General features: G+C 42.8%; 1 protein-coding gene across 8 annotated transcripts in view; it reads right to left on the bottom strand.

Annotated features, from left to right (window-relative positions):
- PIGN (phosphatidylinositol glycan anchor biosynthesis class N) overlaps window positions 1-27,660 on the bottom strand; it is a 169,918-nt gene that overhangs the window by 85,120 nt on the left and 57,138 nt on the right. For all 8 annotated transcript variants that reach the window (XM_073332239.2, XM_073332240.2, XM_073332242.2 and 5 more), the window contains 4 exons: window positions 9,989-10,029; window positions 7,170-7,229; window positions 3,934-4,026; window positions 2,244-2,299 (listed from right to left, as the gene is read on the bottom strand). In XM_073332239.2, coding sequence (XP_073188340.1) covers window positions 2,244-2,299; window positions 3,934-4,026; window positions 7,170-7,229; window positions 9,989-10,029 — 250 coding nt within the window. The remainder of the gene's footprint in view (window positions 1-2,243; window positions 2,300-3,933; window positions 4,027-7,169; window positions 7,230-9,988; window positions 10,030-27,660) is intronic.

Here is a 27,660-nt window from a genome sequence, read left to right as displayed (position 1 = left end):
TTGGCTGAGCCCTCAAGGGTTAACACATTGTTGTTAATGTAACCTCACACTCTCTACAAGGAAGCACAAATGGAGGGAGGAGACTCAGTAGACGCATGGCAGTGGCTGCAAACATTTCCTGTGGAAACCGAACATGATGATGAACCCACGCTATCCCACTGAAGCACACCACTCCCTCCACTTTCCAAAGTGCCGGGGCGGGGGGGTGCGGCGGTGCATGTGTGTGTGAGAAAGACACACACTGTGTGTGTGTGTGTGTGTGTGTGTGTGTGTGTGTGTGTGTGTGTGTGTGAGAGAGAGAGAGACAGACAGACAGACAGACAGACAGACATGCATTGCCCCTTTAAGTATGCTGACCCCACTCTAAATACACTGCCTTTTTAAGTAGATCAGCCAGTTGAGACAGCAGCTGCTGTCGGCAAGCTCTTGCCATCCTGAGCCTCCCTGTCATGTCCCCCCTGCTCTGTGGAGATGAGGTACAGGAGCAGGGTGAGGGGGACACCCTGACTTCAGTACTCCTCTTCCCCCCAACCTCCTGCACAGCAAGCAGGAGGCTCCCAGGAGCAACTCCAACAGGGTTTAAAAGAGAAATATTAAATAAATATATTCATGGATAAATTCATGGAAGTTAAATCCATTAATGGCTATTAGCCAGGATGGGCAAGGAATGGTGTCCCTAGCCTCTGTTTGTCAGAGAGTGGAGATGGATGGCAGGAGAGAGATCACTTGATCATTATCTGTTAGGTTCACTCCCTCTGGGGCACCTGGCATTGGCCACTGTTGGTAGATAGTAGACTGTTGGTAGACAGGATACTGGGCTAGATGGACCTTTGGTCTGACCCAGTATGGCCATTCTTATGTTCAAAGCAGGAGCAGCACACGGCAGTGGGAGGAGGGACAGCTCAACTGCCCGGCAATTGATAGCCTGCTGGGCAGCTGCTGCACAGCGAACTTAGGGGAGCTGATGGGGGGCTGCTGGCCCACCCTGGTTCCAAGCCCCCACCAGCTAGCTGCAACGGGCTGCTTTTCCTGCAAGCAGGTTTTGAGGAAGCGGGGCATAACTGTTGTGTACTGCAGGTCCCCTTCTATGTATGGCCCAAAGTCTAATACATCCACACAATGGGCAAATTCCCTCTTAGTTCAGTTGCGACATACATACACCCAACTGTCATAAGAAAAGGAGCATATCATATCTCACTATCTTTTACCTATAAAAGCCAAAATTCCACTCCACTTCAGTGGAATTATCAGATATCTTCTAATCAAATGAAATTTCCACTCAATTTATGTCTGCATACCTGTGCATTGTCAATGGAATGTTGGGAGATTGTTAGCATTAATAATTTAAGAATGAGACTTTCTTAGTTTTAATAATTTCAGAATGATATATTTTGTGCATGAATTTTGTCTGTTTTAAAAACTTTTAAAACTCTGCCAATCCGAATCCAATTTTCATGAGACAGGTGTGCCTTTTAAATTTAAAATTTCCCAATACCTTTCGCTGAGGCTGAACAGCTGTTTAAAAGAACCCCACAAATATTTATTCTTAGCAGGAAATCTTCATTTTCCTCTACTCATTCCATGCTTAAAAATGGCTCAATCACTTCTGATTAAACTTCCCCGGGGGGGGGGGGGGGAGCAGGGAAAGGGATAGAGGAGAGGACTGCTCCCTGAGATTCACCCCAAATTTCATTCAAGACCATTATTAGTAACTGAAATTCACTTTTGTAATGGAAATGTTCAAGCAACTGTATTTGAAGATACACTACAATCGAGGTATAGGGATGTTTTGTTCATAAAAGGGAGCAAACCTAGAAAAAAAACCATACATTTTGTACACTCCTGCAATCCTAAGAATGTCTCTAATCTATTATTTAATACTCAACCATACCATAGAATGAAAAAGTTATCTTAATGTATGTGCTTGGATTGAAAATATATGTTAAAATCTGATGTTATTTTAAGTATGATTAAAAGTTATGTCTTTAAATTCTTCCAAAATATAAATTCTAAGGAAAAACTCCACTCTCATAAGCATGCACAGCTCTCATTCATATCTGAGGGCAAGATTTGGGATACCATTCTCACAGTATATTTGAAAGAGAGACTGCATCTCTGTGCATTAGTGCTTGTCTGTTATCCCATAAATACTTATCAAATACTTATCACTGAAATACTTATCAAAGTGAAAAATAAAATAATTTTTATTCAGGTAAAATATAAAAAATTTAAAATGCACTTACTGAAAAGGTACAAATAGAAATGATAATGTAGTTTCCTTCTTCTGAGTCATCTTAATCTGCAAACAAATTATGAAAGCAATGAACATAAAAGCCGTAACTAGAAATTAATGTTTAGGTTGATATATGAAAGGTTCTTAATGCTGTAAAAAAGCAACAACGGTCAAATTTTTACCACAATGGATGGGGTTTTGGGTTTTCTACTCTTGTAAATAGTTAAGAGTTCCTTACAACTCCTTGCACAGTGCTGAAAGAGTACCCCTAAAGATTCAATTGAAAAGCAAATGTGAGCCACCTACCAGAAATTCTCACAGTAGGACTTCCACAATGTACAAGGTGAGAAAAAATAATCAGTGTTTACTGGGTGGCTCCACTTTGAGCAGAGTCAAAGCTAAACACAATCAAGGAATAAAATCAATGATTTGATCATACCAAAGCACCGGTGTTGACTCCAACAGACAAGAACTAATGCACCGCTGTAAAGATGTGAAATGATGCTATTGGACTTCTCAAACTGGATGTGCACAAAAATGGAAGGCTCGGATGCAATCGTAGTCATTCAGCCTGGAAGACCTTGAAAATATCTTTCAGGTTTCCTGCACCAGTTTGACCTGGGGCCTAATGGATGCATACAAGATGCAAGGGAATTTCTAGTATACTGCTCCCAGGATCTGACAGCTTCAAGCAACAATCTCCAACATATCTCACATCCATTCAAGACAAAATCTTCCCCAGGAAATACAAGTAGTGGTCAGGTCTGTCCATCACAGGAAACTTACGGTCAATGGACCCACTTGGCATCTCTTTAAGCTGCTGAGCTACTTCCCATTATTTTTGAATTATCTTATTTTTCCTTCAAACACACACAATCTATGCCCCTAAAAGACTTCAAAAATAAGCTAGCAAGCAGGAAATTTATCACTAGAAAAAGACAGGATAAGAGTTACTCAAAGCCAAGAACCAGGAACAACTTTGGGGGGGTAGATAAGAACACCCTATTAACTAAAGAGGCGAATGTACCTGCAAAAAAGTTGACAAACACCATAAATACTATAGAAATAATGGTGTTGTGGAAAAAAAGAAAAAGACTGGTTGAAACACTTACTGGTCATTATGCTTCATGAGCAGACAGGTACTTATTACCTTCTGATTAAGTTGTTTATTGGCCCTGAACTTTGAGCTTGGAATGTTCCAACCCCAGTTGCATAGAAAACAGATTCCCCACTCATGATCGATAGCAACCTCCTTATCTTTTCAGATATCACAATTAAATTTAGGGTCAATTTCTGCCCTCACATAAGTAAGCACTGCTCTCATTAACTTCAACTTGAGCTGCATACACACACCCAAGGTCCAGCTGGACTCTTAGAAATTAAATTCTCTACACCAGTATAATGCACAATAATCATTACTGAACTTCATTTATGCTCAGGACAATAAAAAGAATAAATTATTCAAAAAAGTTAAAGTTTTTCTTAAATTTAAAGAAGAAATTTCCAATCTCACAGAGATCTGCTTTTTATCTATTTCATATCATATAGTATGTACATGTGATTTCCCTTTACTCTGACTTCCAATATGCCATCATCAAAATGTTATCTTAGATGTGTATACTATACTGTAGTACCTTTTAAACAGAGTGGCATGAAATATTTTTCATTTCAAATTTTTTCTTGAATGTTAATTTACTTACCTTAAACTGCTCAAGAATCTGAACAGCATTTGTAAACATGCTCTCAGCTTTGAAATGAGCACTATTATTCAAATAGTCCAAAGGCAGAATTCCCTGCAAACATTAAACATGAATTAACACGATTCATATTTGGTCAAATAATCCAAAACTAGACAAAACAAAGTAAAACGAGTTACAATTACTCAAATATCTATTGCTATAAACGACAACAAATACTCTTCTTATAATTATTCCTCTGTATCAGACCTAATCAATATAAGAAGTATAGTATAAGATCTATCTTTCTCAAACCTCACAGAAAAAAAATTCTGAACAGAAGAACATATTTTATATTATGTAGTTTTTATGCAACAAATTAACAAGCCAATAAAGGCTGAAGAATTGAAGCTTAAAAGTAACTAAAGACAAAGGATGATCTTTTGGCAGAGAACTGTGATGCAGAAGATCTCGGGGACAATCCTGCTTCCAATCAAGTCAAAGAAAGCTTTCACCAACTTCCTTGATTTTAGGATTGAGCCTGGTTGGCCACATATTTGAAGTGGAACATCAAGTAAGTCACTTAACCTCTGTGTCTCAATTTCTCCATTTGTAAAATAAGACAGCACTTGCACAGAGATCGTCTTTCAAACATCTCTGAGCACTTTACAAAGATGCATAGATATATCATAGAATATCTGAGTTGGAAGGGACCTCTGGAGGTCATCTAGTCCAACCCCCTGCCCAGAGCAGGACCAATCCCCAACTAAATCATCCCAGCCAGGGCTTTGTCAAGCCTCACCTTAAAAACTTCGAAGGAAGGGGATTCCACCACCTCCCTAGGTAACGCATTCCAGTGTTTCACCACCCTCCTAGAGAAAAAGTTTTCTTAATATCCAACCTAAATCTCTCCCACTGCAACTTGAGACCATTACTCCTTGTCCTGTCATCTGCTATCACTGAGAATAGTCTAGATCCATCCTCTTTGGATCCATCTTTCAGGTAGTTAAAAGCAGCTATCAAATCCCCCCTCATTCTTCTCTTCCGTAGACTAAACAATCCCAGTTCCCTCAGCCTCTCCTCATAAGTCATGTGTTCCAGACCCCTAATCATTTTTGTTGCCCTTCGCTGGACTCTCTCCAATTTTTCCACATCCTTCTTGTAGTGTGGGGCCCAAAACTGGACACAGTACTCCAGATGAGGCCTCACCAATGTCGAATAGAGGGGATCGATCACGTCCCTCGATCTGCTGGCAATGCCCCTACTTATACACCCCAAAATGCCATTGGCCTTCTTGGCAACAAAGCCACACTGTTGACTCATATCCAGCTTCTCGTCCACTGTCACCCCTAGGTCCTTCTCTGCAGAACTGCTGCCTAGCCATTCGGTCCCTAGTCTGTAGCGGTGCATTGGGTTCCTCCGTCCTAAGTGCAGACCCTGCACTTATCCTTATTGAACCTCATCAGATTTCTTTTGGCCCAGTCCTCCAATTTGTCTAGGTCCCTCTGTATCCTATCCCTGCCCTCCAGCGTATCTACCACTCCTCCTAGTTTAGTATCATGCGCAAATTTGCTGAGAGTGCAATCCACACCATCCTCCAGATCATTTATGAAGATATTGAACAAAACCGGCCCCAGGACCAACCCTTGGGGCACTCCGCTAGATACCAGCTGCCAACTAGACATATCATTATCTCTATTTTACAATTTGGGAAAGTGACATACAAAAAAGATTCCTCCCCCCCCTTTTTAAGCCCTATGTTCAATGTATATATTTAACAGTAAATATGTTGTGTGTTTTTGCATCTTCATATGAAATCTCTCCAAAAGACAAAAGTCCAACTTTTAACTAGTGAGCAGAACCTTTTGTTACACTAATACGAAGTAAGTATTTTTTGAATTATTACAAGTTCTGGGCCCATTAATATTCTCTCTTTGTTCTTCTCCTTTCTTAATCAATCCATGTACCGTCTACACTATGTTTTCAAAATGTATCTGTTTCCCGCTAAAGGTTCAGATTCTTTCCTGTGCCAAGATCAACTTAGTGCAAGAGAATGGAGCCAGGCTGGAAGGGAACTGTTATTGCTCCCTAAAGGCTTGTCTACACAAGGAAATTCACCAGCATAGCTTATTTTTGTAGAATAAAGTCATTTTTATTCCCACACAGAGTGTTCACCTGGAGGAGGAAGGGGAACATAGCTACTGCGGAATAGTTATTCCAGTATACCTATGCGGTCAATTTCCCCATGTAGAAAGCCCTAATTCTCAGCCTTGTGACTCTCCAGCCCCAGCCACAGCATAAGTTAAAGAATCCCATATGAATGTGCTTTCTAACCTACAACATCAGCTGGCAATGGTCTTCAGAGATGTTCCAGTGACACCCTCTACTTGGGTTTAGAGGAAGAGTGGCATAGGAACTGATTAAGCTAGCTTTACACCAACAAAAAACTCTCCCAGCACTAGGGAGAGTATCAGCTGACCACATATGGAAATGGACCAGAAGACAGAATCTGTCCAAAGTCTCCAGAAAAGTTTTTTTCGTTTTTTTTTAATATACATATTTGCTTTTTTCCCCTCTTAACTTTTGTTATGTACTGTATACGCATATGTGAGGTAAGCAATATAAAAGCAAATTAAAGCTTTAGTTGTTAATTAGGGCTAAATAAAGAAAGTTTGTTCTGTTATATGAGACAGCCACTGACCGACAGCAATAAGGAATACAAATAGATAAATTGAAAGGTTAAAAAAGGAGATCTATCCCAAATAAGAAATCAAATAATCAACTAACCTAATGAAATAAAATATCATCTCAAAATATCTTAGTAAACTAACTAATTAGATTAAAAATAACATTAAACTTCAGGAACTTTTTTTTTTTTTAGTTTCAGCTCTTACAATTAAAAATAAAGAAAAAGAACGATAGCTCATACCCTATTGTTTCTTTACAGAAAATTAACAGAGTATTTGCATGGTTTAAGTAAAAAGGTGGCTATTTAATACTTTCAGAATTACAAGTTACAATGGATCAACTACTTTCATCATTTAAAATATGTTACACATTACAAAATAATATTTAAAAGGCAAATTGTACCTGCTTAGGCCTTAATGCTGCCATTCTTATGCTTAATTTTTCATCCTTGACTAGTCCCCATTAACTATGGCAAAAGTTTGCAAAATTATCTTTTTTTCCCCATCTTCCCCCTCCCACCCCCAAACATGCAGCCTTTTTTAAAGTAAAACTCATGTTTTTGTATTTCTTACCACAGAATTAAGGGGAAAAGGAACACCAATAAGGGAAGCCATCAGCGGCGCTATATCAGCCTGTGAAAACAAAAATGTTCTCAGTTGAGCATGCTTTAAAATGTTTAAAGTGTTCATAAATTTAGATTAATTTTAAGAATATACCTGTCTTTTGAAATGTGAATAGTATCATATCTGTTAGAATCTATCACAGCATTAAAGCACTCCAGCAAAGTAATATTTTTCAATGTTTAAAATAATGCTCTTGATTCTGAATGGAATTTGAGTTTTCAGATAGAGTTTTAATGTTTTATCAAATTAAACCCATTTGATAATTCAACAGATTTATTAAAATTTCACATTTAAAAAATAAATTCACTTTTAAAAGTGCATTAAAAACCCTACCTTTTTTTTTAAATTCAAAATTCAATATCTTCTTCACTGTGTTTTATTAGAGAATTTTATCTTTTTTTTTTCCATTATTTTCATCAAGGTAAGAATTATTTTCTTCATACTTTTTTTTAAAGTGGCACACTAAGTATAATATATATAAAAAGCAATTCTTAATCCCTTGTTATTAGAATGTCAGCCATTGACCAACTTTTACTATGTAGACTAGGTTCCGATACCCTTAGTCATGTTGAGTTCCCTCTTATTCCATCATCTGGATCTTAGTCAGAGGTGAAAGTAAGCCGGTGAACCGTATTGGGGCGGCCCAGTTTCCCCAGGGGGCAATTTAAAGGGCCTGGGGCTCCCAGCAGTGGCCCTGGTGCTGGAGCCCTGGGGTAGCGGCTGCGGGTCTCCGGCGGCTATTTAAAGGGATGGGGCTCCCCTGTGTCTATTGCCCTGGCCCTTTAAATAGCCGTCGGAGCCCCACCGCTACTCCAGGGCTCCGGGGGCTATTTAAAGGACCGGGACAGTAGAAGCAGGGGAGCCGCAGGCCCTTTAAATAGCCCCCAGAGCCCTGGGGTAGCGGGGACTCCAGGGGCTATTTAAAGGGCGGGGCTCCAGCTGCCTCTGCCGCCCCGGTCCTTTAAATAGCCGCTGGAGCCCCGCTGCTTCCCCAGGGCTCCAGCGGCTAATTAAAGGACCAGGGCAGTAGAAGCAGGGGAGCTCTGGGCCCTTTAAATAGCCTCTGGAGGCCCAGGCTGCTGCTGCTGCTACCCCGGTGGGGGAGGGAGGGGGGAGGAGGAGGAGCAGAAGGAGGGGGGGCACTTACTTTACAGGGTGGGCTGGGGCTGGCTCTGACCCCCTCAGCCCCACCCCTTCCACCCTAGGCCCCGCGCCTTCAACTAGACTTATTTTCACCCCGATCTTAGTATTTTTATCATTTCTATTTTCCTTAACATAAAAAGACTAGAAATCAATTTCCTTAGCTACACTGTGTAAATCTGGAGTAACTCCACTGAAATAAATGGAGTTACTTCAGATTTACCTACGCACCAGAAGAGAATCTGAGTCACTACTTGTAGAAGGCAAAACACTCAAAGTCATATTGTACCATTGATTTTTAAGCAAAACACCTCACTGGAATTTCTAGTAAGGAGTTCTGCTTAAAATGAATACACAGCAAACGATAACATATTATTTGCCACAGACAAAACTAACTTTGTTTCCAAGTCAATTATCAAGTACACATTGAAACTGAGGACTCCTTTCTACACTTATGTGGAAAGAAGATTTCACAATGCTTACAGACCTAAAGACTTGTATTCCTTTTCAAAAGTGCTTGCCATGGCCCTGCTTTCAGTAGTTTCTACTCTAAACCCTCTTTTTTTTGGTTGCTCATAACTTTCTAAAACTTTCACCTTCTAGGCTGAGTTTCCCAACCTTGGCCCCTTTCCTGAAGGTGATTTATTTTAGTTGAAGCAAAGCTGTTGCTGAGTTCCCGAAAAGTTAAACAAATAAATAAATAAAAATAACTCTTCACTGTGGTTTTTTTTCCATTACAACGAATTTCTTGCTATATCATTTATTCGCTATATTGCCAAAACAGCTGGGGACAGAGTAATAAAATTCATCACGAAAACAGACCTCACTGAGAAATGCCTTTCAGTACTCCAGTGAAAAGTGGTTTTGATTGGACCAAGATAGCAGCATTTGAAAATTACATGCAGCACAGGCACTGAAACGTGCAGTTTTTGAAGGCCACACTGCACAGTCAGGCATGGCAAACTTCTTTGTATGGTGCAGATGATCATGGGCTGAGGCAATTACCACATAACACCTTGCTTCAGTCTCTGAGCATCTTTGTAAGGTGGGCAAGGAATGAGCTACAGGCTCAGCTCCAGCAGAACCTGCAAGGTTCACAACGGTTGGGGAGGACTGCCATGCACTTCTTAAGAACCCCTTTCTAAAGCCCTTAGACGTTATGCAAATTCTATATGAGTAGAGGAGAGGGATTCCATATCACAGACCTTTTAAGGTGCATGAGACAGGGCATTCAAGTGCTATGGAATTTACATAAATTATTGCCAATGTTTTTAAAGTTTGCCTGTGTCAGTATAATCACACAGGTCTTGTACTCTTTCGAAAAGAGTATGATGTGATCGTGTCCTTAAAAACTGCATTGTAATACATACAGAGAAAGGGAAAGTTGCACATAATGGTTGCACTAATTGATGCAGATGACAGCTGTGAGTGTCTGAGGGTGGAATTTTTCCCAGACATGTAGTTTCTGAGGGCAGTGGCCTATGTCATTTAAGTGGCAAACTCTGGAAAAATATTATGTTAGCACAATCGCTCATTCTTTCATAAATTCCTTTATAAATCTGGTGTGGGAGATTGCATCAATTCAAAGAGGAAAGTTAATGAGCTTTTGAGTAGGATACATTTAGTACCTGGTTGACATCCAGCCTCTTCCAATTCTCCAGTTTCCATTCTAAAAGCAATAACAGAGCACATGAGCAGCTGATCCAGGCAGATTTTAGAGCAGTGATACTCAGACTGAGGCTCACAAGCGGCTCTTTAATGGGTCTCCTGCAGGTCTTTGCAACACATGATATTAAAACACCGTGTGATTTAATTATTAACCAGTCTAAGTTATTAACCAATCAGGATACTTTTACTATGTTATTAACCAATTGTAGTTGATAAAGTAATAATACTTGGTCAGTCACTTTGCTGTGAGAATAATATAATTAAATATTTCTACTGTCATACTGTTTAAATATGAATATATAGTACTATAGTAAATGAAGCTATCAATTCACACGACTGTGGCTCTTTTGGGTAATGTTGATGGCTAATTTGGCTCCTGAATCACTGACATCGGTGTATCACCATTTTAGAGAAATAATTAATTTGACTCTTAATGAGTTTCCAGTATTTTATGTAAGGATTCTTTCCTCCTAAGAGAGACTTATACTTTGGCTTCAGTGCACAGGTCCAAGGGAGAGAACAGGCAGAAAGAACAAAATGAATTTCTTTCAGCTTAAATTTTCTTTCATCCATAAGGAAAAACCACTGGCTATTCTTGTGATCTTAGTCATCTGGAAGGAAATTCCCCCCTCCTCCTCAAACCTATATATCTGTATAACAGGGACAAAGATGCATAACTTCCTGAGACAACTAAAGGATTCAAAGTGAGATTTGGAAACAGGGTATCTGTATCTCACAGGCAGCTCTGAAAACATAAACCTCTAACCCCCAGAAGCTCCTCCTTAGCTCATGGGCACTGAGGGGTAGATTCAGTATTACAGGAACTCCTCATTTAATGTTATAGTTATGTTCCTGAAAAACACGACTTTAAGCAAAATGATGTTAAGTAAATCCAATTTCCCCATAAGACTTAATGTAAACAAGTGGGTTAGGTTCCAGGGAAATTTTTTTTCACCAGACAAAAGACTATATTATATATATATACACATACACACACACACTATAAGTTTTAAATGAACAATTTAATACTGGTACACAGTGATGCTGATTGTGAAGCTTGGTTGAGGTGGAGGAGTCAGAGGGTGGGATATTTCCCAAGGAATGCCTTACTGCTAAATGATGAACGATAATTGGCTGAGCCCTCAAGGGTTAACTCTCACACTCTACAAGGCAGCAGGAAAGGAGGGAGGGCAGACAGAGACACACACCCTGTGTGTGTTTGAGAGATAGAGATGCGCATTTCCCCTTTAAATATGAAGAGTGGGGTCAGAAGTACACTGCCTTCTTAATTTGATCAGCAAGCTGAGATAGACCACAGCTGCAGCTGATGCCTAAGGCAGCATCTCCCTCCCTCTGTGTGTCCCCCCCTGCTCTATGGAAGACGGGGTAAGCGGGGTGCAGGAGCACAGGGGAGGGGGACATCCTGACATTAGCCCCCCTCTTCTTCCCCCCCCCCCAGCAAGCAGGAGTCTAGGGGAGCAGCTCCCAAGGCAGAGGGCAGGAGCAGCACATGGCAGTGGGGGGAGGGACAGCTGAACTGCCGGCAATTTATAGCCTACTGAACAGCTGCTGTACAGGGAACTTAGGGGAGCGGGCAGCTGATAGGGGGGCTGCCAGTCCACCCTGGTTCCAACCACCCACCAGCTAGCTGCAACGGGCTGCTCTTCCTGCAAGCAGTGGACAAAGCAGGTGGCTGCCAAATGAGTTAGAAGGGAGCATTGGAAAACTTAAATGAGCATGTTCCCTAATTGATCAGCAACGTAACAACGAAACAACGTTAACAGGGATGACTTTAAGTGAGGAGTTCCTGTATTTGTGGCAGACAGCCAGACCAGGCTCAGAAAAATCCTATTGTTTAACAGCTCAAGACATACCAAAATGCTGGTCTGGACAAAGTCAGATTTAATTATTTACTGCTAGCCAATTAAGGTGCTGACTTCATATAAAGGGCTCTTTTTCCACCTGGCCCCAAATAGCCTCCAGTCTATTGTATGTACCTTTTGCTCTTTAGAAACCAACATCAAACTGGAAGGGGGTTGGGGGCCATTTTAAAACTTAAGTTAGTAGTTTATTTTTTCATAACTGCCTCTGTTTCTAATTTTTGAATTAGTCCTCCTAGTGGTGATGTCATGAGCAGAGGAGAATAGGCAGTTTACCCATCTTTTTGCACAAGCCTTCCCACAGTAACAGAAGGAGAAGTAGGGGAAAGTGACAGGGGTTGAAAAGAGCTGCTGACTGCGACTAGCATTTTAAGCACAATGCCACGTATCCAGTCAAAGCAGGTCTCAGACAAGGTCTCAGACAGGGTGCTAAATGGCCAGTGGCAGTGGCAGCCTCTCTTTACTAGGGAGCTGAACTTATGGTAGCAATAGGGGGAAAACCACTTTAAGTTCCCTCAGTATAGATAAAGCCTGAATAGATCAGATAATGTCCTCCATCTGCACATGCATCTTCCACTGACATAAATGGATACCACACAGAGATCAAAGGCAGAATTCTGTCTGCTACATCAGATGAGTTAGACAGAATCAGTTCACCTTCACAATATTTTCTATTTAATAAAGTTTGTAACTAATATGGTTCTTCATAAATGAAAGCGAAAATCAATCAAATTTATTACAATAATCAGAGAAGCGCTGATATAATATAATGAACAGTTCTAGCTCAGTCTGTTATTATTAAAATAAATATTAAAAATCCTAGTCATTCCCCTGTCTGGGCTTCCCGATGTCGCCTATGTACTCTATTTTCTTTAGACTATAAATTGCCTGGGGCAGCTGTATTCTGGGTCTTGTACTGTGCCAAGCTTATTCTGATTGCTTAATTCGAGTGATTAGATTCAGGGGTCTGATTATTGGTGTATGTTTTTGAGTGTATGTTTTTTCTCTGCTCTCAACTCACATACAACAGCTATATAGCTTAACAGTAAGAAACATATTTACAGTTAGTTCCCATGGTAACACATGAAGTTCATTATCAGTATTAGACATGTATTCATAGTGATATATCAAAATAAACTGAATTCATTTCCATGAGAATCTCACCTATATTTCTGTTCCCTGTTCTGTAATAGAACAATTTTGTTTACTCATAATAAGACAACAATAGTGTAGAGGAGACACAAAACTGATGGGTTGACTACTCACGCTGCAGTTCATGGAGGCTGCTCCGTTAGAAACTTTTGAAGCTATGAATGCAGTACTTTCCCAGGAAAATGCTTCCAAAAATACAACACTATTTATCTCTCTCTAATAGCTTTTTATGGCACCCATAATTAGTTAGATCCAAGAGCTGCTGGGACACTGGAGGGTACCTGCAGGACTGCCCATGGTAGGGTTGGACTCACAGGGGCACAAAAGAGAAACACCTTGAGAAAAACACCCTCCATCTAACTGCAGACCGTGCCTTTTTTTATCTTATCTGCCATTTCAAGCGGATAAAGCATGGGCTCTGTATAAGGTGCCCATAGTAATTTTCTTGCTGTTCGATAGGGCTTACTGGTGGACAGTACACAAACACTCTTACCCTGCTCTCCAAATTCCTAGCTGAGGTCTGCTGGGCAGTCAGCCACAAAGGGAATGGAGGGAAAGTAGTGTCAAAATATCAATTAAAAAAAAAAGTGGGGGCAGGAAGTTTGCTAAGGCCCATCCAATCCAAAGGCAAACCCCTCTATAATATCCCGTAGATAAGGCACAGAAACAGTGCAGAAACAGTGAGCCTGAGTTCGCTATATAAGGGGAAACTCTGGTTCCAGAAGCTTCTAGAAGAGCAGCCTCCAGAAGCTGCAATAGGCAAGAATTGGAATAGTAAAATCTGTATGCGAGAACAAAATTCTGCTCCTACTGAACTCAATGCCAAAACTCGAATTGACTTCATTGGGAGCAGGCCCTAAATCTGTGCAACATTCATTTCACCAAGGAATCAGAAAACAACTTTTCAGAAAGAAGAGAATTATACAGGAGTCATTATGATGGCTAAATGGATAATGCTATGCGTTGCACAAAGCAGACACTGATATAGGTTTCAGAGTAGCAGCCGTGTTAGTCTGTATCCACAAAAAGAACAGGAGTACTTGTGGCACCTTAGAGACTAACCAATTTATTTGAGCATAAGCTTTCGTGGGCTACAGCTCACTTCATCAGATGCACAGAATGGAACATATAGTAAGTATATATATATATATATATATATATATATATATATATATATATATATATATATATATACACACACACACATATATACACATACACACACACACAGAGAACATGAAAAAGTGGAGTAAGAGGCTAATTAATTAAGATGAGCTATTATCAGCAGGAGAAAAAAACTTTTGTAGTGATAATCAAGATGGCCCATTTAGACCGTTGACAAGAAGGCATGAGGATACTTAACATGGGGAAATAGATTCAGTATGTGTAATGACCCAGCCACTCCCAGTCTCTATTCAAACCCAAGTTAATGGTATCTAGTTTTCATATTACTTCAAGTTCAGCAGTTTCTTGTTGGAGTCTGTTTTTGAAGCTTTTCTGTTGCAAAATTGCCAACTTTAAATATATTACTGAGTAGCCAGAGAGGTTGAAGTGTTCTCCTACTGGTTTTTGAATGTTATGATTCCTGATGTCAGATTTGTGTCCATTTATTCTTTTGCAAAGAGACTGTCCGGTTTGTCCAATGTACATGGAAGAGGGGCATTGCTGGCACATGATGGTATATATCACATTGGTAGATGTGCAGGTGAACGAGTCCCTGATGGCGTGGCTAATGTGATTAGGCCCTATGATGGTGTCACTTGAATAAATAAGTGGACACAGTTGGCATCGGGCTTTGTTGCAAGGATAGGTTCCTGGGTTAGTGTTTTTGTTGTGTGGTGTGTGGTTGCTAGAGAGTATTTGCTTCAGGTTGGGGGGGCTGTCTGTAAGCGAGGACTGGCCTGTCTCCCAAGATCTGAGAGAGTGAGGGATCATTTTTCAGGATAGGTTGTAGATCTTTGATGATGCGCTCAAGAGGTTTTAGTTAGGGGCTGAAGGTGACAGCTAGTGGTGTTCTGTTATTTTCTTCGTTGTGCCTGTCCTGTAGTAGGTTACTTCTGGGTACTCTTCTGGCTCTGTCAAGCTGTTTTTTCACTTCAGCAGGTCAGTATTGTAGTTTTAAGAATGCTTGATGGAGATCTTGTAGGTGTTTGTCTCTGTCTGAGGGATTGGAGCAAATGCGGTTGTATCTTAGAGCTTGGCTGTAGACAATGGACCGTGTGACGTGTCCTGGATGGAAGCTGGAGGCATGTAGGTAAGTATAGCAGTCAGTCAGTTTCTGGTATAGGGTGGTGTTTATGTGACCATCGCTTATTAGCACAGTAGGGTCCAGGAAATGGACCACTTGTGTGGATTGGTGTAGGCTGAGGTTGATGGTGGGATGGAAATTGTTGAAATCATGGTGGAATTCCTCAAGGGCTTCTTTTCCATGGGTCCAGATGATGAAGATGTCAACAATGTAACGCAAGTAGAGTAGGGGCATTAGGGGACGAGAGCTGAGGAAGCGTTGCTCTAAGTCAGCCATAAAAACGTTGGCATACTGTGGGGCCATGCGGGTACCCCTAGCAGTGCCGCTGACTTGAAGGTATATATTGTCCCCAAATGTGAAATAGTTGTGGGTGAGGACAAAGTCACAAAGCTCTTTTTCTCCTGCTGATAATAGCTCATCTTAATTAGCCTCTTACTCCACTTTTTCATGTTTTCTGTATGTGTGTATATATATAGATAGATATATGTATCTTCTTACTGTATGTTCCATTCTGTGCATCCGATGAAGTGGGCTGTAGCCCACGAAAGCTCATGCTCAAATAAATTTGTTAGTCTCTATGGTGCCACAAGTACTCCTGTTCTTTTTACTGATATAGGTGTGCTGTCAAACTGTATTACTCGCTTAGCAAGAATCTGATCAGCCTTTAGGGGAGGCAAAATACAGGTGAAATGACTGATAAGGAGAAGGCTGTCATCTCAGAGCAAGCAGTGTGCCTTCGAGCCATATGAGGAGAACACCAATCACTCCATACCAAATTGGATAGGGTAACTCTCTGTTGCAGCCACTGCCTCAGGTAACATCCACCCTTGATGGGGGTGATGGAACAACGAAAAACTCACTAAACCGCCAAGGAACTGTTTGCATAAACAGAGAATAAAACATTTGCAGGCATTAGAAGCAATTGTGTTGTCTCCTATGGATTCTTGTATATCTGAAAAATCCAAAAGGATTGTAAGCAGTTGCATGACATTAAGCCTGTGCATCGATGTATACGATCTTTAAAAAAAAACAAACACAAAAATATCAAAATGTTCTAAAAAAATACAAGGATTTTAGATTTTCTCATTTTCTTTATGCAACCTTCTTAAACTTTTTTGTTTTTGGAGGGTGGGAAAGAAAACGGGCAAGAGAACTGTTAAATTCACAGAGATCTTCAGGTAAATCTTTCCTTTCACATAACATAACAACTTTATTAAAACCACATCACTGGGTATAATAGCTTAGTGGTGTAGCAGAGATGCTTTGTATGAACTTACAGGAGAGCAGGGTTTCATTTTACACTTTTATTCTTTACTTCGCAGCCTACCAGGAGTTGCTGTGTAATGCTGTCGAAGCAGAACACTGAGTCACAAAGTTCTTATCACTCAACAATGATTATTTATGGCAACTAAGTAAATTAACAAAAACAAGAAGGAGTCCTTGTGGCACCTTAGAGACTAACAAATGTATTTGGGCATAAGCTTTCATGGGCTAAAACCCACTTCATCAGATGCATGGAGTGGAAAATATAGTAGAGAGGTATAAATACACAGCAGATGAAAAGATGGGAGTTGCCGTACCAAGTAGGCGGTCAGTGCTAACGAACCAATTCAATTAAGGTGGAAGTGGACTATTCTCAACAGTTGACAAGCAGGGATGGAAATCACTTTTGTAGTGCTAATGAGGCTTTTGTAGCGCTAATGTAATCAAGGTGGCCCATTTCGAAGAGTTAACAAGAAGGTGTGAGTATCAACAGGGGGAAATTAGTTTTTGTAGTGACCCATCCACTCCCAGTCTTTATTCAGGCCGAATTTGATGGTGTCCAGTTTGCAAATTATTTCCAGTTCTGCAGTTTCTCACTGGAATCTGTTTTTGAAGTTGTTTTTGTTGAAGAATTGCCACTTTTAAGTCTATTATTGAGTGTTCAGGGAGACTGAAGCGATCTCGAGAGGAGATCACCTGCCTTGAACAGTGTGAGTTTCTAGGTGGGTTTCCCATCCCAATAAGGATGCATGACATTGGAGCATTGGACATGGATGAGCAAAGAAGACCCCCCGCACAAACATTGTGAGTATCCTTCCACCAGTCGAGGGAGTTTTTCATGACCAAAGTCATCAAGACTAGTTTGTTCAAACTGTGTTTGGTTGGCGAATAAACAGTTCTATGTCACTGACTGGGATAGCCTCTTGGCACAAAAGGCAGCATTTAAAACCAGGAGAACTGGGCATGCCCTCCTAGCATTTAAGTTCCCCTGAGGGGAGAAAAAAAAATAGGCACGAGGACAACAGTCCCTATCATAAAAGTATAAATAAAATCTCTTCTTTTTTTCAAATATTTTTTCCATTTTTAATTTTTTTAACATTTATAAAATTAGTATAACTAACACAAAGTAAACATTAAGAACTACCACTAAGTAACTAGTAAGAAACAAGAAAGAAAAAATACAGTTGAGGTAAGCTCAACTCCGACACTGCTGAGACTCCGTCTTAGGCTGAGGCAGTTGAGAAGGAACTGCGGGTGATATGCCCATGTAACCTTATATAGCCACCATGCAAGGCATGAGGCTGCAGAGAATGTATGCACAGACCAAATGGATACTGCTACCTAAAATATCTGATCTGAGGCACCTGAGGCACCTAGAGTGGAGCACTCTCGAAGAAGAAGAAAAGATTACCTCACCTACCTTGTTTCTCTCTTATCCTGGGACCAACATGGCTACAACTACACAGGTTTCAGAGTAACAGCCGTGTTAGTCTGTATTCGCACAAAGAAAAGGAGGACTTGTGGCACCTTAGAGACTAACCAATTTATTAGAGCATAAGCTTTCGTGAGCTACAGCTCACTTCCTCAGATGCATATCGTGGAAACTGCAGCAGGCTTTATATATACACAGAGAATATGAAACAATACCTATTCCCACCCCACTGTCCTGCTGGTAATAGCTTATCTAAAGTGATTTCCAGCACAAATCCAGGTTTTCTCACCCTCCACCCCCCCACACAAATTCACTCTCCTGCTGGTGATAGCCCATCCAAAGTGACAACTCTTTACACAATGTGCATGACAATCAAGCTGGGCTATTTCCTGCATAAATCCAGGTTCTCACATCCCCCCCACCCCCATACACACACAAACTCACTCTCCTGCTGGTAATAGCTCATCCAAACTGACCACTCTTCAAGTTAAAATCCAAGTTAAACCAGAACATCTGGGGGGGGGGGGGTAGGAAAAAACAAGAGGAAACAGGCTACCTTGCATAATGACTTAGCCACTCCAAGTCTCTATTTAAGCCTAAATTAATAGTATCCAATTTGCAAATGAATTCCAATTCAGCAGTTTCTCGCTGGAGTCTGGATTTGAAGTTTTTTTGTTTTAAGATAGCGACCTTCATGTCTGTGATCGCGTGACCAGAGAGATTGAAGTGTTCTCCGACTGGTTTATGAATGTTATAATTCTTGACATCTGATTTGTGTCCATTTATTCTTTTACGTAGAGACTGTCCAGTTTGACCAATGTACATGGCAGAGGGGCATTGCTGGCACATGATGGCATATATCACATTGGTGGATGTGCAGGTGAACGAGCCTCTGATAGTGTGGCTGATGTTATTAGGCCCTGTGATGGTGTCCCCTGAATAGATATGTGGGCACAGTTGGCAACGGGCTTTGTTGCAAGGATAAGTTCCTGGGTTAGTGGTTCTGTTGTGTGGTATGTGGTTGTTGGTGAGTATTTGCTTCAGGTTGCGGGGCTGTCTGTAGGCAAGGACTGGCCTGTCTCCCAAGATTTGTGAGAGTGTTGGGTCATCCTTTAGGATAGGTTGTAGATCCTTAATAATGCGTTGGAGGGGTTTTAGTTGGGGGCTGAAGGTGACGGCTAGTGGCGTTCTGTTATTTTCTTTGTTAGGCCTGTCCTGTAGTAGGTAACTTCTGGGAACTCTTCTGGCTCTATCAATCTGTTTCTTTACTTCTGCAGGTGGGTATTGTAGTTGTAAGAAAGCTTGACAGAGATCTTGTAGGTGTTTGTCTCTGTCTGAGGGGTTGGAGCAAATGCGGTTGTATCGCAGAGCTTGGCTGTAGACGATGGATCGTGTGGTGTGGTCAGGGTGAAAGCTGGAGGCATGCAGGTAGGAATAGCGGTCAGTAGGTTTCCGGTATAGGGTGGTGTTTATGTGACCATTGTTTATTAGCACTGTAGTGTCCAGGAAGTGGATCTCTTGTGTGGACTGGACCAGGCTGAGGTTGGTGGTGGGATGGAAATTGTTGAAATCATGGTGGAATTCCTCAAGGGCTTCTTTTCCATGGGTCCAGATGATGAAGATGTCATCAATATAGCGCAAGTAGAGTAGGGGCTTTAGGGGACGAGAGCTGAGGAAGCGTTGTTCTAAATCAGCCATAAAAATGTTGGCATACTGTGGGGCCATGCGGGTACCCATAGCAGTGCCGCTGATCTGAAGGTATACATTGTCCCCAAATGTGAAGTAGTTATGGGTAAGGACAAAGTCACAAAGTTCAGCCACCAGGTTAGCCGTGACATTATCGGGGATAGTGTTCTTGACGGCTTGTAGTCCATCTTTGTGTGGAATGTTGGTGTAGAGGGCTTCTACATCCATAGTGGCCAGGATGGTGTTATCAGGAAGATCACCGATGGATTGTAGTTTCCTCAGGAAGTCAGTGGTGTCTCGAAGGTAGCTGGGAGTGCTGGTAGCGTAGGGCCTGAGGAGGGAGTCTACATAGCCAGACAATCCTGCTGTCAGGGTGCCAATGCCTGAGATGATGGGGCGCCCAGGATTTCCAGGTTTATGGATCTTGGGTAGTAGATAGAATATCCCAGGTTGGGGTTCCAGGGGTGTGTCTGTGCGGATTTGATCTTGTGCTTTTTCAGGAAGTTGAAATAGGTCGGAATGAATAGGTCGGAATATGAAGAAGAGGCTGCTCGGCAGCTCTCCAACACGAGTTTCTACAAGCCATTACCCTCTGATCCCACTGAGAGTTACCAAAAGCAACTACAGCATTTGCTCAAGAAACTTCCTGAAAAAGCACAAGATCAAATCCGCACAGACACACCCCTGGAACTCACCAACAACCACATACCACACAACAGAACCACTAACCCAGGAACTTATCCTTGCAACAAAGCCCGTTGCCAACTGTGCCCACATATCTATTCAGGGGACACCATCACAGGGCCTAATAACATCAGCCACACTATCAGAGGCTCGTTCACCTGCACATCCACCAATGTGATATATGCCATCATGTGCCAGCAATGCCCCTCTGCCATGTACATTGGTCAAACTGGACAGTCTCTACGTAAAAGAATAAATGGACACAAATCAGATGTCAAGAATTATAACATTCATAAACCAGTCAGAGAACACTTCAATCTCTCTGGTCACGCGATCACAGACATGAAGGTCGCTATCTTAAAACAAAAAAACTTCAAATCCAGACTCCAGTGAGAAACTGCTGAATTGGAATTCATTTGCAAATTGGATACTATTAATTTAGGCTTAAATAGAGACTTGGAGTGGCTAAGTCATTATGCAAGGTAGCCTGTTTCCTCTTGTTTTTTCCTACCCCCCCTCCCCCCAGATGTTCTGGTTTAACTTGGATTTTAACTTGAAGAGTGGTCAGTTTGGATGAGCTATTACCAGCAGGAGAGTGAGTTTGTGTGTGTATGGGGGTGGGGGGGATGTGAGAACCTGGATTTATGCAGGAAATAGCCCAGCTTGATTGTCATGCACATTGTGTAAAGAGTTGTCACTTTGGATGGGCTATCACCAGCAGGAGAGTGAATTTGTGTGGGGGGGTGGAGGGTGAGAAAACCTGGATTTGTGCTGGAAATCACTTTAGATAAGCTATTACCAGCAGGACAGTGGGGTGGTGTCATAAATATAAAGGGAAGGGTAAACCCCTTTGAAATCCCTCCTGGCCAGGGGAAAGCTCCTCTCACCTGTAAAGGGTTAAGAAGCTAAAGGTAACCTCGCTGGCACCTGACCAAAATGACCAATGAGGAGACAAGATACTTTCAAAAGCTGGGAGGAGGGAGAGAAACAAAGGGTCTGTGTCTGTCTGTAGTCGTCTTGGCCGGGGACAGAACAGGTATGGAGTCTTAGAACTTTTAGTAAGTAATCTAGCTAGGTATGTGTTAGATTATGATTTCTTTAAATGGCTGAGAAAAGAATTGTGCTGAATAGAATAACTATTTCTGTCTGTGTATCTTTTTTGTAACTTAAGGTTTTGCCTAGAGGGGTTCTCTATGTTTTGAATCTAATTACCCTGTAAGATATATACCATCCTGATTTTACAGGGGGGATTTCTTTATTTCTATTTACTTCTATTTTTTATTAAAAGTCTTCTTGTAAAACACTGAATGCTTTTTCATTGTTCTCAGATCCAAGGGTTTGGGTTTGTGGTCACCTATGCAAATTGGTGAGGCTTTTTATCCAACATTTCCCAGGAAAGGGGGGGTGCAAGTGTTGGGAGGATTGTTCATTGTTCTTAAGATCCAAGGGTCTGGGTCTGTAGTCACCTAGACAAATTGGTGAGGCTTTTTACCAAACCTTGTCCAGGAAGTGGGGTGCAAGGTTTTGGGAAGTATTTTGGGGGGAAGGACGCGTCCAAACAGCTCTTCCCCAGTAACCAGTATTAGTTTGGTGGTGGTAGCGGCCTGTCCAAGGTGTAATATTTTGTACCTTGGGGAAGTTTTGACCTAAGCTGGTAAAGATAAGCTTAGGAGGTTTTTCATGCAGGTCCCCACATCTGTACCCTAGAGTTCAGAGTGGGGGAGGAACCTTGACATGGTGGCACAGTGGTGGGATTAACCTGAAATCATTTTGAGATCCAGTTGAGATTTTTTGAACTAGAAATACAGATTTTAAAAAGGAATTTTTAGGAAGTCCAGAAGGCAGCTTTGAAACTGAAAGCAGCTTGGTTTCTCTCTGCTTTGTGGCCAAGCAGAGACAAAAGGGGATTATCTTGTGAATTGCAGGTTTTCTTTGCCTGGAGGCAGGGTACTTAACTCCTGCAGGGAAATTCACAGTCTTCCAACCCAGAGGTTTTTTTTTTTTCTTTTCTTCCTAAAAGTAAATAGGGGGTGTGTGCTCTACCCATTTGCCTGGAGACAAAAGTGGCAGGGGTTTTTTTAGGATTTTGATTTTTTTTTTGTTTTACAAGGAGCACAGGTTTGAAAAGAAATTTTTTTTTTCTTTGGGCTGGGTAAGCAGGTTTCCAAGTAGTTGGAGGTTTTTTGCTTTAATTTGGGCCCAGAGCAGAGACAAGGGAATTGTCTTTTTCTGTAGGCTGACAATCACTATCAGAGAATAGGTATTCTATTCCAGCACAGCAAAATTTTACAGCCAAGTTTTGTTTGTTTATTTCCAAACCTCGGGTGTAAAGTTAGTTAAAAACAGAGAGGTTAGAATGGCCAAATCCTCAGCTCGACTACAGCTGGAATTAGCCAAATTTCAGGCTGAGGAAAAACAAAGGGAACATGAAAGACAGATAGAACTCATGCGGCTGAAGGAGGAGGAGAAGGAAAAAGAGAGGAAGCATGTGGAGGAGATGGAGAGGATAAAGGCCCAGCAGAATATACCAACAAACCCTAGCAATCCTTCTCCAGGTACCACTTCCCATCCCAGAAAGTTCCCCACCTACAAGGCAGGTGATGATACTGAGGCCTTCTTAGAAAACTTCGAAAGGGCCTGCCTTGGGTACAACATCTCTACTGACCAATACATGGTAGAGCTGAGGCCGCAGCTCAGTGGACCCTTAGCTGAGGTGGCAGCTGAAATGCCTAAAGAACACATGAACACGTATGAACTGTTTAAATCCAAGGCGAGAGTCAGAATGGGGATAACACCCGAGCAGTCTCGTCGGAGGTTCAGAGCCCTAAGGTGGAAACCAGACATGTCATTTACCCGACATGCCTACCACATTGTAAAACATTGGGATGCCTGGATATCAGGAGCAAGTGTTGAATCTCCAGTAAATTTGCCCTTCCTAATGCAAATGGAACAATTCTTAGAGGGTGTTCCTGAGGAAATAGAAAGATACATCCTAGATGGGAAACCCAAAACTGTAATTGAGGCAGGAGAGATTGGAGCCAGATGGGTGGAGGTGGCAGAGAAGAAGAAAACTGGTTGCAGTTGGAGCGGAGACCAGAAGGGACCACCCCAGACCACACCCTATTACCGGGGGCCGCCCAAAGCCCCACCTACCTCCCAAAGAACCCTCCAGACCCCTTATCGTCCCACCACCCCGTTCTCCAGCAACCCTCCTCGCCCCAGTGACCCGTCAGCTGGACGATGTTTTAAGTGTAACGAGCTGGGGCATGTAAAGGCCAACTGCCCCAAGAACCCCAACAGATTACAGTTCATTGCACCGGAATCACACCAGAGGTCCACAGGCCCAGATACCTCCCAGATACCCTTGGAGCAGAGGGAAACTGTGAGTGTAGGTGGGAAGAAGGTCACCGCGTGGAGGGACACCGGAGCACAAGTGTCAGCTATCCATGCTTCCTTAGTGGACCCCAATTTAATCAACCCAGAGATCCAAGTGACGATTCAACCCTTCAAGTCCAACTCTTTCAATTTGCCTACAGCCAAGTTGCCTGTCCAGTACAAGGGCTGGTCAGGAATGTGGACTTTTGCAGTCTATGATGATTATCCCATCCCCATGCTGTTGGGGGAAGACTTGGCCAATCAGGTGAAGCAGGCCAAGAGGGTGGGAATGGTCACCCGCAACCAGGCTAAACAAGCCGTGAGGCCTAGCTCTGTTCCGGAAACTTCTATCAGGACCCAGTCAGAGGTGATGGACCTGGACCCCAGGCCAATGTCTGCAACAGCAGTAGTGGATCCAGTCCCAGAGACCCAGACGGAACCAGTCCCAGAACCGGAACCAGCCGAACAACCAACACCAGACCCCGTGTCAGCACTGAATCCAGTACTTGCAACCTCAACACCAGAGGGCCCCACCGAACCTGAACTGGCAGCAGCCGATAACCCTACACAAGAGGCTCAGCCGGAGCCTGAATCCCAACATAGTGCACCAGCGGAGAGCGGTTCACAGTCAACAGAAACAGCTCCATCCCCTATATCGCTTCCAGAGGGACCAAGCCTAGGTCCACAATCCCATGAGGAACTGATGTCTCCAGCATCAAGGGAACAGTTCCAGACCGAACAGGAAGCAGATGAAAGCCTCCAGAGAGCTTGGACGGCGGCACGGAGCAACCCACCGCCTCTCAGCTCTTCTAATCGATCCAGGTTTGTTGTAGAAAGAGGACTTTTATACAAGGAAACTCTTTCTGGGGGACACCAGGAAGACTGGCATCCTCAGAGACAGTTGGTAGTTCCAACTAAATACCGGGCCAAGCTCTTGAGCTTAGCCCATGATCACCCTAGTGGCCATGCTGGGGTGAACAGGACCAAAGACCGTTTGGGGGGGTCATTCCACTGGGAGGGAATGGGCAAGGATGTTTCTACCTATGTCCAGTCTTGTGAGGTGTGCCAAAGAGTGGGAAAACCCCAAGACCAGGTCAAAGCTCCTCTCCAGCCACTCCCCATCATTGAAGTTCCATTTCAGCGAGTAGCTGTGGATATTCTGGGTCCTTTTCCGAAAAAGACACCCAGAGGAAAGCAGTACATACTGACTTTCATGGATTTTGCCACCCGATGGCCGGAAGCAGTAGCTCTAAGCAACACCAGGGCTAAAAGTGTGTGCCAGGCACTAGCAGACATTTTTGCCAGGGTAGGTTGGCCCTCCGACATCCTCACAGATGCAGGGACTAATTTCCTGGCAGGAACTATGAAAAACCTTTGGGAAGCTCATGGGGTAAATCACTTGGTTGCCACTCCTTACCATCATCAAACAAATGGCATGGTGGAGAAGTTTAATGGAACTTTGGGGGCCATGATACGTAAATTCGTAAATGAGCACTCCAATGATTGGGACCTAGTATTGCAGCAGTTGCTCTTTGCCTACAGAGCTGTACCACATCCCAGTTTAGGGTTTTCCCCATTTCAACTTGTATATGGCCGTGAGGTTAAGGGGCCATTGCAGTTGGTGAAGCAGCAATGGGAGGGATTTACACCTTCTCCAGGAACTAACATTCTGGACTTTGTAACCAACCTACAAAACACCCTCCGAACCTCTTTAGCCCTTGCTAGAGAAAACTTACAGGATGCTCTAAAAGAGCAAAAAGCCTGGTATGATAAACATGCCAGAGAGCGTTCCTTCAAAGTAGGAGACCAGGTCATGGTCTTAAAGGCGCTCCAGGCCCATAAAATGGAAGCATCGTGGGAAGGGCCATTCGTGGTCCAGGAGCGCCTGGGAGCTGTTAATTATCTCATAGCATTCCCCACCTCCAACCGAAAGCCTAAGGTGTATCATATTAATTCTCTAAAGCCCTTTTATTCCAGAGAATTAAAGGTTTGTCAGTTTACAGCCCAGGGAGGAGACGACGCTGAGTGGCCTGAAGGTGTCTACTACGAAGGGAAATGTGCTGGTGGTGTGGAAGAGGTGAACCTCTCCATGACCCTTGGGCGTATGCAGCGACAGCAGATCCAGGAGCTGTGCACTAGCTACGCGCCAACGTTCTCAGCCACCCCAGGACTGACTGAACGGGCATACCACTCCATTGACACAGGTAATGCTCACCCAATTAGGGTCCAACCTTACCGGGTGTCTCCTCAAGCTAAAACTGCTATAGAATGGGAGATCCAGGATATGTTACAGATGGGTGTAATCCGCCCCTCTGAAAGTGCATGGGCATCTCCAGTGGTTCTAGTTCCCAAACCAGATGGGGAAATACGTTTTTGCGTGGACTACCGTAAGCTAAATGCTGTAACTCGCCCAGACAACTATCCAATGCCACGCACTGATGAACTATTAGAGAAACTGGGACGGGCCCAGTTCATCTCTACCTTGGACTTAACCAAGGGGTACTGGCAGGTACCGCTAGATGAATCTGCCAAGGAAAGGTCAGCCTTCATCACACATCTCGGGCTGTATGAATTTAATGTACTCCCTTTCGGGCTGCGAAATGCACCCGCCACTTTCCAAAGACTTGTAGATGGTCTCCTAGCGGGATTAGGAGAATATGCAGTCGCCTACCTTGACGATGTGGCCATATTTTCGGATTCCTGGGCAGACCACCTGGAACATCTACAAAAAGTCCTTGAGCGCATAAGGGAGGCAGGACTAACTGTTAAGGCTAAGAAGTGTCAAATAGGCCTAAACAGAGTGACTTACCTTGGACACCAGGTGGGTCAAGGAACTATCAGCCCCCTACAGGCCAAAGTGGATGCTATCCAAAAGTGGCCTGTCCCAAAGTCAAAGAAACAGGTTCAATCCTTCTTAGGCTTGGCCGGTTATTACAGACGATTTGTACCGCACTACAGCCAAATCGCTGCCCCACTGACAGACCTAACCAAAAAGAAACAGCCAAATGCTGTTCAGTGGACCGGAAAGTGTCAGAAGGCCTTTAACAAGCTTAAAGCGACACTCATGTCTGACCCTGTACTAAGGGCCCCAGACTTTGACAAACCGTTCCTAGTAACCACAGATGCATCCGAGCGTGGTGTGGGAGCAGTTTTAATGCAGAAAGGACCTGATCAAGAATTCCACCCTGTAGTGTTTCTCAGCAAAAAACTGTCTGAGAGGGAAAGCAACTGGTCAGTCACTGAAAAAGAATGTTATGCCATTGTCTACGCTCTGGAAAAGCTACGCCCATATGTTTGGGGACGGCGTTTCCACCTGCAAACCGACCATGCTGCACTAAAGTGGCTTCACACCCTCAAAGAAACTAACAAAAAACTTCTTCGGTGGAGTTTAGCTCTCCAAGATTTTGATTTCGACATCCAACACATCTCAGGAGCTTCTAACAAAGTGGCTGATGCACTCTCCCGTGAAAGTTTCCCAGAATCAACTGGTTAAAATCGTCCTTGAGATGTGGAAAATATTGTAGTCTTTATGTACTTGGTAGTATATTTAGAGATGCATGTGTCTTATTAACTCTGTTTTCCTAGAGCTCCAGGAAGAAATCCCAGCCAGTGTTTCACCCTAGCTGAGATTTGGGGGGCGTGTCATAAATATAAAGGGAAGGGTAAACCCCTTTGAAATCCCTCCTGGCCAGGGGAAAGCTCCTCTCACCTGTAAAGGGTTAAGAAGCTAAAGGTAACCTCGCTGGCACCTGACCAAAATGACCAATGAGGAGACAAGATACTTTCAAAAGCTGGGAGGAGGGAGAGAAACAAAGGGTCTGTGTCTGTCTGTAGTCGTCTTGGCCGGGGACAGAACAGGAATGGGGTCTTAGAACTTTTAGTAAGTAATCTAGCTAGGTATGTGTTAGATTA

The sequence above is a fragment of the Lepidochelys kempii genome, chromosome 2 (assembly GCF_965140285.1).
Source record: "Lepidochelys kempii isolate rLepKem1 chromosome 2, rLepKem1.hap1, whole genome shotgun sequence".
Classification (NCBI taxonomy): domain Eukaryota; kingdom Metazoa; phylum Chordata; order Testudines; family Cheloniidae; genus Lepidochelys; species Lepidochelys kempii.
This window is presented reverse-complemented; position numbering and strand designations above follow the sequence as displayed.